The 15,834-nt window shown below is 41.1% G+C and overlaps 1 protein-coding gene across 2 annotated transcripts in view; it reads left to right on the top strand.

Annotated features, from left to right (window-relative positions):
* The window catches only part of PEX14 (peroxisomal biogenesis factor 14), a 76,662-nt gene that overhangs the window by 6,489 nt on the left and 54,339 nt on the right, over window positions 1-15,834 (top strand). For both annotated transcript variants that reach the window (XM_030507636.1, XM_030507635.1), the window contains exon 2: window positions 835-882. In XM_030507636.1, coding sequence (XP_030363496.1) covers window positions 835-882 — 48 coding nt within the window. The remainder of the gene's footprint in view (window positions 1-834; window positions 883-15,834) is intronic.

Below are 15,834 nucleotides of genomic sequence, written 5' to 3'. Positions count from 1 at the left end.
ACAGTTTGCTTTTCTCCTGTGTATCAGCCTTTCCTAGTGTACAAGGAAGGGTGTTCAGCATCTGCCCTAAACTATGCCTTTGATTATGTGTGGGAAACAAGGATGGTATTGGTATTGCTGACATATTTGAGGTTTAGTTAAATCATAGTAATTTTGAAATCCTTAGAAGAATAGTGCAGAACAGAAAGGGTGCATTACTGGATCATGGAAATGAGGGAAGCTTGGCATCAAATTAAGTTTAGTCCTTCTAAAGAGGAGAAAGTGAGCCATGGGATTAGAGCGAGGTACTTTTACATCCAGCTCAATAGCAGTACCTCAGGTTTCTGCAGCATTTCTTCCCTTTAGTGTTGCAGAATTCTTTGTGGATGGCAAGTACTCAATCAGGTCCCTTTGAGACAGGCAAGTGATTATCCTCATTTCATATATGATGAAATTGTCCTGTCTTACACCATGCAGCGTGACAAGTGTTGCAACCAAGAGTTAGCTGACGGATTCCCAGTTTTGTTCTGTTTGTTCACTGCTCCATGTATTTTAGAGTTTGAGTTAGGGTGAACATTTCTTTCATGACATCCCTCAGCAGCCTCTTTGGGTCTTAACTTCTGGCTTCCTAAAGCAGGTTCTGCCAATTCTGTGAATTCTGTTGTTTTAAATGGGGACTTCTGGAACGAATTTTTTTTTCTGTGATTCTGACCTTTTTCTCTTCAGTCCACCACAGAACCGGTACCGATAACAGAAACAAGTGTGTCTGCCTAAATCCTGCCCATAGGAAGACAAGTATTTCTGATTGTGTCCATCAGGTGGCAATGTAACCTCACTCTTCTTTTTGCTTTACAGGCTGGCTCCTGCCCCGCAACTGAAAATGCAGCGTCTCGGGAGCCGCTGGTAAGTTCTTCAAGAAGCAGCATATAATTTTTTGCTGATAACATAATATAGATCAGTTATTCTCTTTGCTGCATAATTTTGCATCCGTTGCTTTGCTTTTCTAAGGAGCTGGTGCTTTGTGAAAAACGGGTAAAGTGCCTTATGTTGTCCTGCTGTTGACCTTTGAATTCTGACCTGTAGCCATAACCTCCTGTCTTTCTGGGGTTAGACATGGGTCACCTAGGCCACTGAGTTGTCCTTGAGCATGGACTGCTTGTCCTAAGGGTCTGCACTCTTGATCAGTGCTTCTTTAGTAAAGAGTCTGAAGACACACCTGTGCAGCATAATTTAAATTGAGATTCTTAGTGCTATTGTCTAATAAAAGCCCCCTCTGCAGTTCAGAGACCTCATTCAAACTGCCTTTATATTCAGATGTACCCAGAGTGAGCTTAGAAGTGTCTGGCAGCTGGCAGTGCGTGGAATCCAATGTTTTTACTCTAGAACCGTTTTGGAAAGAGCTTGGGGGTTTTTTTTGTGTGTGTGATGATAACTAAAAGAACCCTGTTTTGTTTTCTTTTTTATGGTGATGCAGGGGTGGGAAGTGAGCCACTACTTTCTGGAGCTGCAGTATATATTTATTTTTTTAAACCTCCTCTTTCTTTTTTTTTTCCCTTCCTCTTCAGCCATCTACAACTCAGTCAAAACCTTGCCAAAATTCTTAACCCATGTTATTGTCCTAAACATATAAATCTCTAATTGAGATTCTTCTCTGGCTTTCATTTGCTGATCATAGTGAATACAAGCTGTTTGCAGTGAGAAGACTGAAGTACTTTCCATAATGGTGTGGCACTGGCCACATCAAAGTATTTTTACCTTGTAACTCTTATCTGGAGAACACAGAAGATGATTTTTAAAGGAGAGAGATGCGAGTAAAGACTGTGAACTGGGAAGGAAGTAAAATGCATCTAATGAAAGGGCTGTTCGTGAATTGTGTTAAGCTCTGCAGTGAAAACCTCTTTAGCCTAGTAACACTATGCCATCCCATAGACATCTGTGCGTGAGATTAACCAGAGTTATTATTAACACCATGTGCTTTTTGATGGATTTTGTGGTTTGTTGTTTTGGGGGTTTGTTCCCCTCCACCTTAGGAAGGTCATAGCAGGCAGCAGATCATCACGTCCTGTACTGGTCAACAGTTTGTTCTCTTTCTCAAGGCGGATTCTAACATTACCTTTGATTTAATTAATTTCTTACTGTATGTGCAACTGAAGAATTGCTCAGAGGAAGCACATAGCACTTGTGTATCTTTCTTTATATGTGTATATTCCGACCACATAAAAATATTTATACATTTAAAGAACTCCAACATAAACTTTGCTCTCACAATGGTGAGTCTAGTGTGTGAACTAATTAAAGCCCTTTGAAAGGTGGAGGTTTTCTCCTTATTTTTCCTTTTCATATATTAAACTCTCACAGTCTTTGTCACGTTTGCTTAGGAATCATTATTACTTCCAGCTGAGTACGCGTAGAAGCCTTATTAAATGAGCAGTTCAGTTCTGTGAGCCAGATGACCTAACTTCCACCACACTACTGTGGCTTCTCTGTAGCCAGGATCATGCATGCTGCCTTCTAATGCATGCAGTAGATCTCGATCCATGAAGCAGACTTGTAGGCACATGGGGCCATGTCATAAAAATGTTTATGGAAACACCAGAACAAACTGTGGCATGAATCCAACAAATGGCTCTGTATGGGAAGACATTTGCTCCAGCATATCATTGCTGACTTCAGATCTGGTGCAAAGCAGTTGAAGAAGACTTACGGAATCCAGAGGAGGGAGAAAAGAGTCTAGTGGCCAAATTCTGCTCTGTACCCCTTCAGCTTTTTTGGCTTAATTGGTGACTGAAAGTACTCAGTGCTTTGCAAGGCTGAGACCTGTTTGGAACATACCGGTGGTGTTACACACAAGAATAAGAAAGCAATAGAATTAAAACATCTTGTGTCATATCAGCAGATGCCACTATAGATTCAAACTGATTTTGTGTTGTATTTGTGATTCTAATGGGCACTGTATCCTGCCAGGTGCTAATACCTTCTGCTCTGTGCTCAGTGGCACTGTCTTCTGTGTCCTCTGTACCCCTACAGTCTGCTGCTTTCAACAGGAATCCAGGAGAAGTGATGATTTCTAGCTGTTTGCAGGAGGACTTCAGTGTTCTACAAGATCATGTAGCAGATGTAGTCTGACGCATCATATTGTGTCCTGCATTTTGGGTCTTCAGAGAATAGCTTGCTAAGGTTTATGGCCTTACTGAGGCCTTCAGAATGGAGCCCTCCAAACTCATGTCGCACTCCTTATTGCTTTTTCTTCAATCCACTTCTGATGTTTTGAACTACCAAACGGGAGATAAGGGGCTCCATGTCCATGCTATTAATCCCTTGAGTTATCCCCTGTCCTTACAGTAAACCGTCCTAACTGAAAAACACTCCCTAATAAGAGGTCATTGTGTTACAGCACTGACAGTGGAGAATGAGCTGGAGGGGGATGGGGAAAGCTGTAATTTTTGCAGCAGAGAGCAGACACTCATTTCCCTGCCTGTCGGTCTTGCCCCATTAAAATTTGCCGTGTAGCTCCATAGTGGGAAGTGTAACCTTGTGTTAGCAGAGTGTCAGCATCTCGCTCTGCTGCTGTTTACAGCCACGTTTGTCATCGTCAGTGGGGGATCAGCTTCTCCTTGAGTCTAGCTTATCAATGAACACTGCTGCATCCCTCTCTGCTTCTCCATGCAACCACCTCTGATAAGCCTCTGAACACTTGTGGAATTGGAATAGGTTTGTCTTTTTGCAGCCACTCAAAGTCCTGGGCTGTGCAAAAGGTGTAACTACACAGGACAAATCCCCTTTCCGTGAGGTTAAAGCATTAGAAAATCCCCTTTTTTTCTTGAATCTTTGTTTCTTCACTCTAATTTCTCTCTTTAATGTAATCATGTAATCTTTTTTACTTCTCTTTTTGGCTTGCTTTGTCTCTCCCTAGCGGCCTCTTTTAGCTTTTTAACTGTATTGTGCTGCTTTTGAGATGTTATCAAGAGCTTGAATATGTTTGCCATTGGCCTGTGCTTTCTGCCTTACCCACTGCAGTTCAGATTGGAGCTACGAAGGTTGTACATATGACAGCCTCTAACATGAGCCTGAGTTGTAGGAAGAACCTAAGGAAGCAGAGCTTGTAAGTGAGGCCTTTCCACATGCTGCTTGTTTGTTGTTTGTTTTTTTCTTTTTTCTTTATGCCACAAAGCATATTCATTCCCTTGCTGGTGCTTGGTATCTGGAAGATGTACTAGTTGTAAATATAAAAGTACTGGTTATAAATGTAAAACACTCTCTTGGTTTCTCGCTAAGTTGAAATCCCTGGATCACGAGATAAGGACCAGGATATTTCTTTTACAGGTTTATTTAACTTTTCTTGTTTTATGTTTAGCATGTGCTGTTTCTTTCTGTTTCTTGCTGCAGATGATAGCAGCACTGAAATATGGACATTTTATTCCCTTTCTAACATGCTGTCCAAAGGTACAAGGTAACAAGACTTACCACTGCCTCTATAGCAATTAGTGTAGAGTTTGTTAGGCTGTGCTGAAGCCCTTGTGGCTTTTCCCCACCCTTTGTTGAACTGATTTTCAATTTTTTATGCGTCATGATAATGGCCAGAATACTTCTGACACCCCTTTTTGTGCACACATAATAGGGTACACTGCAGACATTAGTTATTGTGTTTAGGGAACATGTCTGTGTTATCTCCATTTGCTAGAAAAGCTGACTGAGATACAGGTTAACTGTTTGTTCGTCCCGCAAGATGATGCCATAGATGTAAGACCTGGTCTGTTGGCCTGATAAGTGAGGTAATTTCCATTTCAGGGCCTTCATTCTGCCCCTTTTATTTCTTTGGAAAAGCCTCTAGCCTTGCACATGTAATACATTTGTTTTAAAGTGATTGTGGTATACTGCTGCTTCCAAAGTTCATCCTTTTCCTGGGTTTGAGTACTTTTCTGGTGATTGAGGGGTAATGAATACATGGAGAGCAGAAAAGACACCTCACATTTCTATACCCAGTGTGTATCCACAGGCACAAAGTCACGTCAATCAGTATGTCCATGCTGAACACATTCAGTGTTTGTACCTATCTTTGCTTTCCTGAACCATCAGTTGACACCTCAAATTGAAGCTGTGATTGGAGCTTGGTTATGGGTATATTTAGTTCCTCTAAGTTTTTTGTGTTCAGTTGCTATGTTTCCTTGGAAGTAAACCAGTAAAATTTGTGATGTGTGCTTAGGATGGATAAAACTTGAAATTGAAACTGGACTTTTCTCAGCTGCTTGGATTTGGGTACTTAGCATTCAGTGACAGACAATAGAATTACTAGATCCTTTCTGTTTCATTGCTTCCTTTTAAACCTTATCTATTCTGTTAAGCTTCCTTGTAAGTAGACTGTGGTTAAAGAGAATTTCATTTAGGTTTCCGAGAAGGGAGCTTTGCAATTGAGATTTGAAGTTTGACTACTTTTAGCTCTAACTGCTGTAATTAGAAGTTGATGGAGCCTAAACACTATCAACACCGTGGTCTTTAACCATGTGAACAAACCATGAGTGGGAATGAGGAAAGGTTACAAAACTGTGTCATCAGATTTGAGAGAGCTTGTTGGGACTAATGTTAGTTAGTTATAGTACTCAGAATCCACTTTTTACGAATAAGTCTTTGGGCACATTGAGAATCCATGTCCCTCTATTTCTTATGAAGCAGTAAATGCACTTTCTGCCCTATCAAACCCTACAGAAAACAAGATACATGGGAATTTTTTAAAGATTCTCCTTTGCCTGAAATTGTTGTTTGAAATGAAGACAAGGACGGTATTTTCACTGCAAAGCTCATACTTTGTTTTCTGGAGCACATGGTTAGGCAAGGGATACCATGGAGTATCCTTTTCCTTTCTTTTAAAGTTCAAAGGTCCTGCTCTAGATTTGTAGAAAAATTTGACTTTTTTCAGAAAGACTTTTGTTTCCAGAAATGATGTGAAGGACTGGAGCGTACTGGGGGGACACTCCCCGTCACACTTTTGCTTTCCATTTTCCCAGCCTTTGTTGTTTAAGATGAGATTAATACCTGTTTACTGTACAAATCTTCTGTCTGCCACAATGGGTTTGTTGAGAGTGGTGGCCTACACTGAATGATTCTCTAAAAGTAAATCCATCCAGAGGGGGTTTCCAGGCAGAGTCTGACAGGCAGAGTCAGTAGACAACTAACTTATAGCCCCCAGCGAAACATCAGTCAGGATAATTTACCACTGTCAGCAGGAGGGAAAGAGAGACTCTCAGCTTTGTGACCTCCCGTGCAGGCAGTAACCCTAGTGGTGTGATAAAGCTGCAGTTGGGCTGGGGAGGCCCTGAATGTGTTGCTGTGGAGTCCCAGTACTGGAAAATAATTCTATATCAGGCTGTGGAGGGCAATTGCTGCACAGATTGCAGTTTTATTGGGCCACGAACATGGAGCCAGAGTTGTGTGACTGCCTTACAGAACATCCTTTGGTTTGCTATATTCCTTAGGAATTCTATAATTTACTTAAGCAGACCTCTCTTGTGTTTGACCTTTTGATAAGTTTGAGATTATTGGGGTTTTTTTCCTGTTTTTGTCTCTTACTTCTGCATGTTCGTTGACTTTTTTTGTTGTTCATGCAAAATGTGCTCGCTTTATCTGTCAATCCCTGGACTCTGTTCATGTAGACAAATAGGATGCACAATGCAAATTCACTTACTGATAGTTAAAGGAACACTCTCATGTCAAGTTTAATCGCCCACCTGAGGTGAACAAGACAGGCTTTTTGGGGGATTCCCTTAAATCCCAGTTTTAAAAGAGGATGGACTATCATAGTTTGGGATATAAGTTCTGTTGTAGCATTATATGTTAATGTATGAAAGCTAGAAACTTGCAGGAGTCACAGACCAAAGCAGGTTAAGACCCTTTCAGGCTGTACAAAATGTAATAATGGCTTTGCCTGTCCCTAAGAGTTTACAGGTTAAACAACTCTTCAGAGCCAGTGGGTGAGGCAGCCTAACAACTAGGATTGGTACCATCATTTTCTACTACTAACACTGTGGTGAGTATTTGTGCAGAAGAGAGTTCTGAAAGCACTTCCTACTTGCTTTTCAGACAAACCAACATTACTGGTCAGAAGACTTATAAGATGGTTTTTAAATAGTTGTAATACTCTTTAAGTTGTTCTTTGAAAAAAAAAAAACATGCAAAGAAATTTAAGTACTAGGAGTCAGGTTAGAATCTTTTTTAATGTTAGGTATGATTTGACTCCCAGAGATCCCATGTCTCTTACTGAAGGTAAAATGGAAGCTGCAGCACTTTGTGACATTGCAAAAAAACCCCAAGAACACTGGCACACAGTTGGGAAATACTTAAGGTCACTTGATATTTTCCCCTTGAGAAAAATGTATTTAATTTTTTATGTTCATATGATGTTTTGGAGGTCTAAACATGCTACACCTACAAATTATTTTTTACAGATCATGGCCTGCTTTGCCTCAGCTGGCTGCTTTGCATGGGTTTGCAGCCCAGCTCTTTGCCTGCTCAGAAAGATTGGGAGCACTTTGCTGTGTGCATCCCAGCTCTTGGAATGGGTCCTGTGAATTTCAAACCATTGACGGCACACAGCAAAGGAGTGCCTGCACAGTGTGCACCTTGGTAATGATGGGGTATGGAATCAAGGTGAGAGAAAAATGTCATTTCGGCTACATGCGTGTGGAAAATATGCTATGTGCAGAACAACTTGTAGAGGGCAGCAATTGCCCACAGTTCTTTCTGCTTAAGGAGGGAAGGGACCAGCTTAAGAACTTCACAGGAGTGTCTGCCTTTTTAGCTTCTTGAAATAACTTTATGGAGGAGACTTGTTCTTTGGAGTGTCTCTTGACTCCACATTATTAAGTTCCTAATCTGGAAAGTGTTTACTAGAGATTCTTAATTCTTCTCCTATCTCTCATACCACTGAGCAGTTGGACTTCTTTGCCGATATCCAGATGATGTCTGTGTCATTGTTACTGCAATCAAAAGAGTCTACTGACAGCTAGTGATTCTTACAAGATTATAACTGCCTACATGTGATAACTTGAATAAACTTTCCCCAACTTTGATGCACAGAAGTACATCCTTCAGCACTTTCAGAACCAAGATTTGCCAAACAAGGAAGTTGAGAGTTGGTATTATTTTTGGATTTGGAGTTCCTAACCAACTTACTTGAGATTTTCCTTGCTTTTCATGTTTCTAGTATTTCTCCATCACTTACATTGCAGATCCTTCCAAGCATCTGAATAGTTTGGGGTTGTTTCTGTTTTGGTTTGGTTTTTTATGTGTATTTACATAGCTCTTCTCCTTGTACTGACCATGTTCTTTTCCCATAGTATACCACTGCTACTTTGACAATTGCATTTCTGGAAAAGTAACAATGAAAATATGCATAGTTTTTTAGTAAAAGGATTTTATAGCTGGAGAGAAGCAAGAGAGGGAGCTTCATATCATCAACCGCACTCACAATATGCCCCACTTTTTTGTATTATCTGTTTTATCTTTTGGTCAGAGCAGGATTTTCCTCTGCTGTCAACTTGCTGCTCTGTCAAGCATCTGAACGACCTGAATGATGGTTGGTATTCCTTGGGATACCATTCTACAGCAGAGTACATCTTGCTGCAGTGGAGTTTCCCTGCTATACAGTGAGAATTTCCTGTGTCTTCTTTCCAGCTTGCTTCTCCTGTTTGTTTTGTGTGCCACCCTAAGTGGTTCCTTTCCTCCTTAAGCATCTGCACCCTTCAGATGTTTGCAGACAGTTATCACATCATTTCTGCTTTCCCCCACCCGCATCCTGGTCTCTTAGCCAAGCTCTACATATTTAGCTCATTTAATCTTTCCTCATAAGTCAAGCCCGTAATTGACAGCTCTGACATGAAGAGTCGCATTGGTTACACATGCTGCCAACAGGATATAAATACTTTCTGTGCAGTGATTGAGAATTACAGTCAAGACTGAGACAAGCCCCCCCGACACTGTTTTTTTTGACAACCCCTTTCTCAACATCAGGTTGCCACAATCCTGTAAAGATGGATTTAGTTCTCACTCCAGTGGTCAGCTACTGAGCACCCAGTATGCTTCAAAGGAGAGGTATTAGGTCAGTCAGGAAATTCAGTACTAAAGCCCCATGGGATTCCAGTCTGACTCTAAACTCTTACAAAGGTGGTGGTCTCCTCTATATTTCTCTTGCCAGGCATGCAGGTGCCTTAGGCTGCTGAAGGTCATTCCTTCTGGGAAGGCAGAGCTCAGCTCCGTGCAGCTTAGTGCGTTACCTGAGGTGCAGGGGTCTTGCTGTGCACATGTGAAATGAAAGGTGCTGCAGGCGGTGCCCATGCATGTGTGTAAGCACTGCCATCAGGAGGCTCACAGCTCTGGTGCTGGCCTGGATTCGTTGTGCAGATACTCTTGGCACTGATGTTCTTCAGTGTGTCTGCCAAGAGGAAGCTGAGGATGCTATTGATCCGATTGGCATAGCTGTGAATAAGTTCGGGGTTCTTGCTTATACATGTAGGACCTGGGAAGAGGCTTTTAGTCTTACCCAGAAAGGAATTACTGCGCTGGCAGAAGAGATAACTCTGTTCTGTGTGTCCATGGCTTGGTACATACAGATCTGTTTCCAGCTAAACATATTTGGAGGTAGCTTTAGGTTACTTGTCTCCTCATGTTTGTTGCATTCTCTTGAAGAAAATAGGTGCAGCTAACTAAAGTTGAGGAACTGGTAAATGAATTGTCTAGCCTCTAATGTTGCATTCAGTGAAGCTTCATATGATACAGCTTCCCCAGCGGGGCTAGTTCACAAACATTACATGTATTATTGCAAAGCGTGCAACATAAAGAGAGCATTTATGAAAGGGAATATCAGAGGAAACATTATAGCAGGGACCTTATAGCCTTTCCATTATTATGGTTTAAATCTTGACATGGTCTTTATTTGCAGTGACACTGGGACCAGTAAAGAAGTGTTTTTTCTCTTCCCCTCCCCTCCCCTTTCTCCCATCTCCCTTTCATTCTTTTCTTCCACATCCTGTTCTGAAGCTGTGGTGCAGAGATACAAATCGTTAAACATGCAAGTAGTCAGAGAGCCAGGTTTCAGTTTGTGTGGAATCAGCCCCTTTTGACTCAGAAGTTGGAAACCAGATGACTCACTGAGATGCATGTTTGTTGTTTTTAATAACTGTCATTTTGCAAAATATGGTCAAAACTTCAAACCATGACTTGTGGAGTAGGGGTGGTGTGTATTTATTTTTAATTTGGGAGGCTATAAGCTGGAATGTGTTTGTAGCTGCAGCCTGCCCTTAAAATCTGAGATAAAATAAATTAAAGCATTGACAATGTAAAAGATTTTCGAGATAATTTTTTCCTGTTACCTGAAAAATACTTCTTTTTTTTTCTTGATCAATTACTTGAAAAGGCTCCAGGTGCCAAACATCTGGTGGGATTTTAGGCCCCTGGTTTATGTTTATGATTTTTAATATATACCCAAAGGGACAGGTTTCTTACAAAGAAAGCAAGCAGATGTTTTTCATTTGTGGAGTTTTAAAGAATAAATGCCATTCCTGCTTTATCATTCCGATTTCTAGCAAAATTGTCATCTCTCTCCTTTCTTCTATAAGCAGCTAGCAAATGTAGTATTTTAGTGGCAGAACTCCCTATCAATAAAATCTCTTAGCAGTATGGAAAATATGAAAATTTCTACACATTTCATTTTCTAGAGATTTATTACTGCTTGTACAACAGTTTGTAAACTATAAGCTCAGTATTTAGTGCTTTATGAGCTTTTTGTGGTTTACTTTCTGATTTGCCTTAAGAAGCCCTGTTTTAATTTATTGAAGTTCTACAGGTTTGTTTTGCAGGTCAGTTAATTTTAAGGCACTCCATCACAGAACAGAGCTATACCAGTATAAAACCTGCATATGTGAGAACACAATTTCACCCTAGATATAAAACTGTATGTAGTAGTCTTATGACAGAAGTCATTGTGGTCATGGATCTTCCTCCAGTTCAGTTTTCAGATTTGGATGCTTTGTAACCGTTTCTATCATGATTTATATTATGGTCTTTTGCAATTGTTATTGCAAAATGAAGTGCTGTGGTATAGTCCAAGGGACTGCTAGCCTACCTCAGCCTGTTGCTTCTTGTTAGAGAGCAAAAAAGTAGCTACTGATTTGAAACAGAGAGTTCAAGTTCGGGTCTTCCTTTAGACTGAGATGGGACATCTCTCTAGTGGTAGAAGTGCTAGAAGAAGCGTACCGCCTTCAATCTGAAGATCTATGGATACATGTGTTGGCTCCTCCTGGACAGCTGTGGTTTACCTCTTTCGTTATTCAGGAAAGAAACAGGTTTTGGTCTGTATTTTTTAAAGTGAATGTATTTGCTTGTGAAAGATAGTGAAGTGATGGCTTTGGAAGCTGAAATCCTCTTCTCACAAAACTGAAACTGCAAGCTGTGATAGCAGCATTGCAGGATTCCCCACTGACATGATAGGGAAGGGACCCCCCGGGTCCCCCAAGAGATGAGAGGAGAATTTGGTCTCTAGTGCATTCAATACTTGACTTCCCTCTGAAGCTGCCAAGAAGGATGCCAATTTTTCCATTTAGCTGACTATTGTATAGACCTTAAAAGGGAAGGTTTTAATGCAGTTGGCTGCGATATAGACTGTTAAAGGGAAGTTATTTATTTTAACTGGCTGCTGTATGGATTATTACAAGGGCATTCTTTTAGCTGCAGTTGCTATATTGACTAGTGAATGTGCCGGGCTGTATTGCTACTAGCTGTCATATTGACTGTTAGAGAAAAGATCTGTATTTAAGCCATAACACTGCACTGGGATCTCCCAGGCAGGATATTAATGCTAATTCATCTGCTCACCCCCTGCTGTGAGTGTTATTTGTTTAAATCTGTAGAATCCCACAGCGCATTTATATCCTCGCTAGAGTGAGCTCCGCTCCCTGTAATTATTTAACATTATATGCTGATATAAATTGTAACAGTTAAAGAATGGTAATGAGTAGCAAAAAAACACAAACTTAACCTTAGAAATGGCAGAGTCAGCTCTTAAAACAACAGCCAGCAACTTTCACTGTTCTCTGTCTTTTCCCAAGTCCATATGCACAATATTGTGCATACATTATGTGTGTGCGTGTGTGTTCATGCTCGCACTGGCAACTGTGCCAGGCAAGGCTGTAATTATGCAGAACGTACTGTGAAACTTATGCACACACTCATAATTACATACAGTGCCTACGTACAGCAAGTTTTATCTCTCTGCAGCTCAGCTTCTTGATGAGTTGCTCTGATAGGTGATTTGAAGTTGGGGCTACCTTACTGGCAGAGGAAATGGAGCCCCTGGATTCTTCTCACAGGGAACGCATGTCCGAAGGTTAAGCTGGAAGCCATCGGGTGTCACTGTTGCTCTGTGCAGGCTCAGCCGGCGGTGGATTTGTCTGGCAGTAAAAACTGGACTTTGAAAGTAGTATTTTTGGCTATAAACATCTAAGGCATTTACGCATAATTTATATATAAAGTGCATGTCCATACAACACCACTTACGTGTGGGTGGAGTGAGCGGAGGTAGCTCTATTGTGTGTTAGCTGAATTTCTTTGCAGTTTCTGTTGCCTATTATAGCATTCTTGTCCCAAACTGACATGCAAGATGGCCAGCTACTGCGGAATAGCTGTTGCATTCTGCTCTAGAAGTGACTGTAGTTCAACAGCGGAGGTGACTTGTATATAATTTCCCTGTGAACATTAAGGTGTGGGTAAATTTTGGGGTTTATGATGAGCACAACCGTGGTGTAGGAACAACAGAATTATATTAAGTTCAGATTTTTTAAGAGCTTGAGGCTTAAAAGGTACCGTAGAAAATTTTTAACTGTAGTATACGTGTCAGAGCTCATAGGAAAAATAAGTTTGCATTAAACCAGTTCATCAATAGTATAAGAAACTTATATTTAAAGTATAAATATACTTATACTGACTTAAAATGGAGACGACAGAGAAAAGCCATGTAAATAGCAAAGAAAATGTATTTTAAAGAGACTTCTTTGTAGTCTCTGTCCCCTCTGATTTTCAGGTAGGGAGTAAAAGCTGGCGTAAGAGGAGCTGAGCTTGTACTTGATTTGCAGAGTAGCGTGATGGTCGGTTGGGCTGCGTTGGCAGCATGGACCTGTGCCAGACTTCACCACAATTCATACTGTGTCAGTTTAATAAATGCACTACTTAAATTATGAAATTACAAAAGAAAAAAGAGAATGCACTTATTCAGACTCTTAATACATTAAAAATAAGGCATTAAAACACTGCCTTTTTTTTTTCCCTTCCAGAATCAATAATGAACAGGAAGGGTTGTAGACATTAACAGTCATGGACATTCAAGCTCTTATACATAAATTATCTTAGAAAAATGCACATAAGACTTGAATAATGTAAATACATTAATGCATTTAATAATTTAAACATTAAAGCGCATTCAGGAATTCGTGGCAGAAGCTGTTCTGAGATAAGGAACGGTCCTGGAAGTTGTGTGTCCCAAGATCGATGGCTGGTTTCTCCTTGAGAAAACTCTCTGGGGAAGTCAGGCAGTACAACTAGAGTGACCGCCTGTCCTACGAAATCCCAGGACATTAGCCAGCTCTTTTGCTTTTCACCTCCTATTCTCTCTCCACCACATGCATGAGCACATAGATTCAGAGTATCTCATGGTCCAGACAAGGCCAGTGTGCATTTTGCCATTTCTTTTTTTTGCACGTGTGGTGCAGTTTGTCTGGAAATTAAATAAAACAGCTTCAGAGATGGAAAGTGTCTTGGCAAAGGGTAAAATACCAATAAATGCTAAAGAAACTGCCTGCAAGATGTTCTGAGGTACTACTGCGGGGTAGGAAGAAGAACTGATCGGACAGTATCTGGACTCTGATCCACTACTTCTCTTGGGAGGCAGAAACATGGAGTCTTAAGTACAAACAGTGGAATGGGAATCCTCTTCTTAGAGGGCATTGCATGGACCTGTAATTCAGACTCCATCCTAGGTGTTGGTTGGAGAGAGTGAGGCTTGGGGAAATCATGCTCTCCAGGAATGCTTGGCTCTTTCTTGAGGCCCTGAAAACCACAGAGTTGTCTCTGATGTAATGACAGGTTAAGGGGTTTTATTCTGTTCTTGCCTCACTGCTCTTTGGATTGAAGCACCTTCAGCACTGTAGCAGCACCTAACTGGCACACCACTGTCCCCCTCGTGCAAGGCATTTTCCTGAGGATTTTGAGCTGTGTCAATTTTGTTGATGTAATTAAGTTTGAAAGGTGCTGTATCGACCCCTCATGCCATTTCTCCTTGGTTCCTAGCCTTGCTTTCTTTGCCTCTTCTGCAGGCAGGTGCTTTGGAGGTCTTTTGCACCCTACAATCCCACTTATGAAGTGGTATAAGGTATCCTGCTTAGGCCTAGATACTGATGGAACTAATGATGGATCTAATAAAAAAGAGCTTAGTCTGATCCCAAAGGGAGAAGAGTTGGGTTGGTTAATTAAAGGAGCCTGGCACAGGGCACCTAGTAATTATAGGTGCAAGAAGTCTGAATTTGAAGAGGACTGTGCAGCTGGAGAAGGATAGGGAGGCACCCAGAACTCTGAAGGCTGTGGGCAAGAATGCAGCAAAACCAGATCTGGAAATCAGACTCTGGCAGAATTCCTTGGTGAATTCTTATTTATTCCATTTTTTAATGAGGACCTGAATCTCTCCTCCTGCGTTTATGTTTTTGCATGCACATGCGTATGTATAATTCCAGTAACGCCCTATGGCTGGGAGGGTGATTTTATTAAAGACCAGAAGATTGAGAGGCAGATGTTTGAAGAGGCACAGGCCTTGCCCTGTAGTAGTTTGGAATAATTAATGCTGACTGCTGCATTGGTTGTATTATCGATGCTACTGGGTCTTTATCTCAAGTATCATCTCAACACCCATGAGTCTGTATCACTGTAGGGCAGAGCTTTTGAAGGCAAAGGGGCTGAGGCCACCAGGACCTGCTGGGAAATTGCTCCTGAGCTCTTATGTAGGTGTGGGGTGGGGAACAGTTCTATGTCATCACATTGTCATCACCAGTGCTATGTCTCTTTATAGTTAAGTTCCTTAAAGCAGCATTTCTCAGGCTTAGGTTATAACCCCTAAAGGAGTACAAAAGGCTTCAAAGGAAGTCACAAAGTCACTAGCCAGTAAACAGCTTTCTACTTGTAATTGCTGTTAGGATTTCTGTTCCTCCTCGTTTGTAGAGTTAGCATTTATTCCAGTAACTCTCATTTTCCTGAAGGAACTTGCTGCCATCTCGGCTGAAGAATGTGGGATGAGCAACTCCAACAGATGAGTGTAAAAGGGAATCAAAGCTTGCATAAAGTTTTAGTAAATTTTATTTTCCAGGGACAAGCTCTGCAAATGTTGCCTGAAACAGGTCTATTAACTTTACTTTACAAGATAAAGAGAGTTATTTCATCCCTGGTGGAGTTCTCAGTAGGCCCCATCTGGAGAAGGTGGGACTGTCTGTACAAAAATGTATGGTTTGTTTTAGTGTTCAGGACTAAGTAATAAGGCAAGGAAACTGTAGCTCTTATTCTACCCTTAGAGCTGACATGCTGTACACTGGTAGGTGGCTCACCCTAGAAAATTAAATGCTAGTTCAAGGGATTCTACATCAAACAGTAAAAAGCACCAGTTTTGTCAAACTACAAGAGATGATTTCTTCACAGAAGAAAATTGCTTTGGGAATTTGATTTGTGTACTGACTCTCTGTATGTGCTCCTTACCTATCGTGAGTGTAACATAAGCAAATGTTGAGACACCTATTTTTGTGTTGCAGTGGACTAGGGGAATGCTCATGGTCA

This window comes from Strigops habroptila, chromosome 16 (assembly GCF_004027225.2).
Source record: "Strigops habroptila isolate Jane chromosome 16, bStrHab1.2.pri, whole genome shotgun sequence".
In the NCBI taxonomy this organism is placed as follows: Eukaryota; Metazoa; Chordata; class Aves; order Psittaciformes; family Psittacidae; genus Strigops; species Strigops habroptila.
This window is presented reverse-complemented; position numbering and strand designations above follow the sequence as displayed.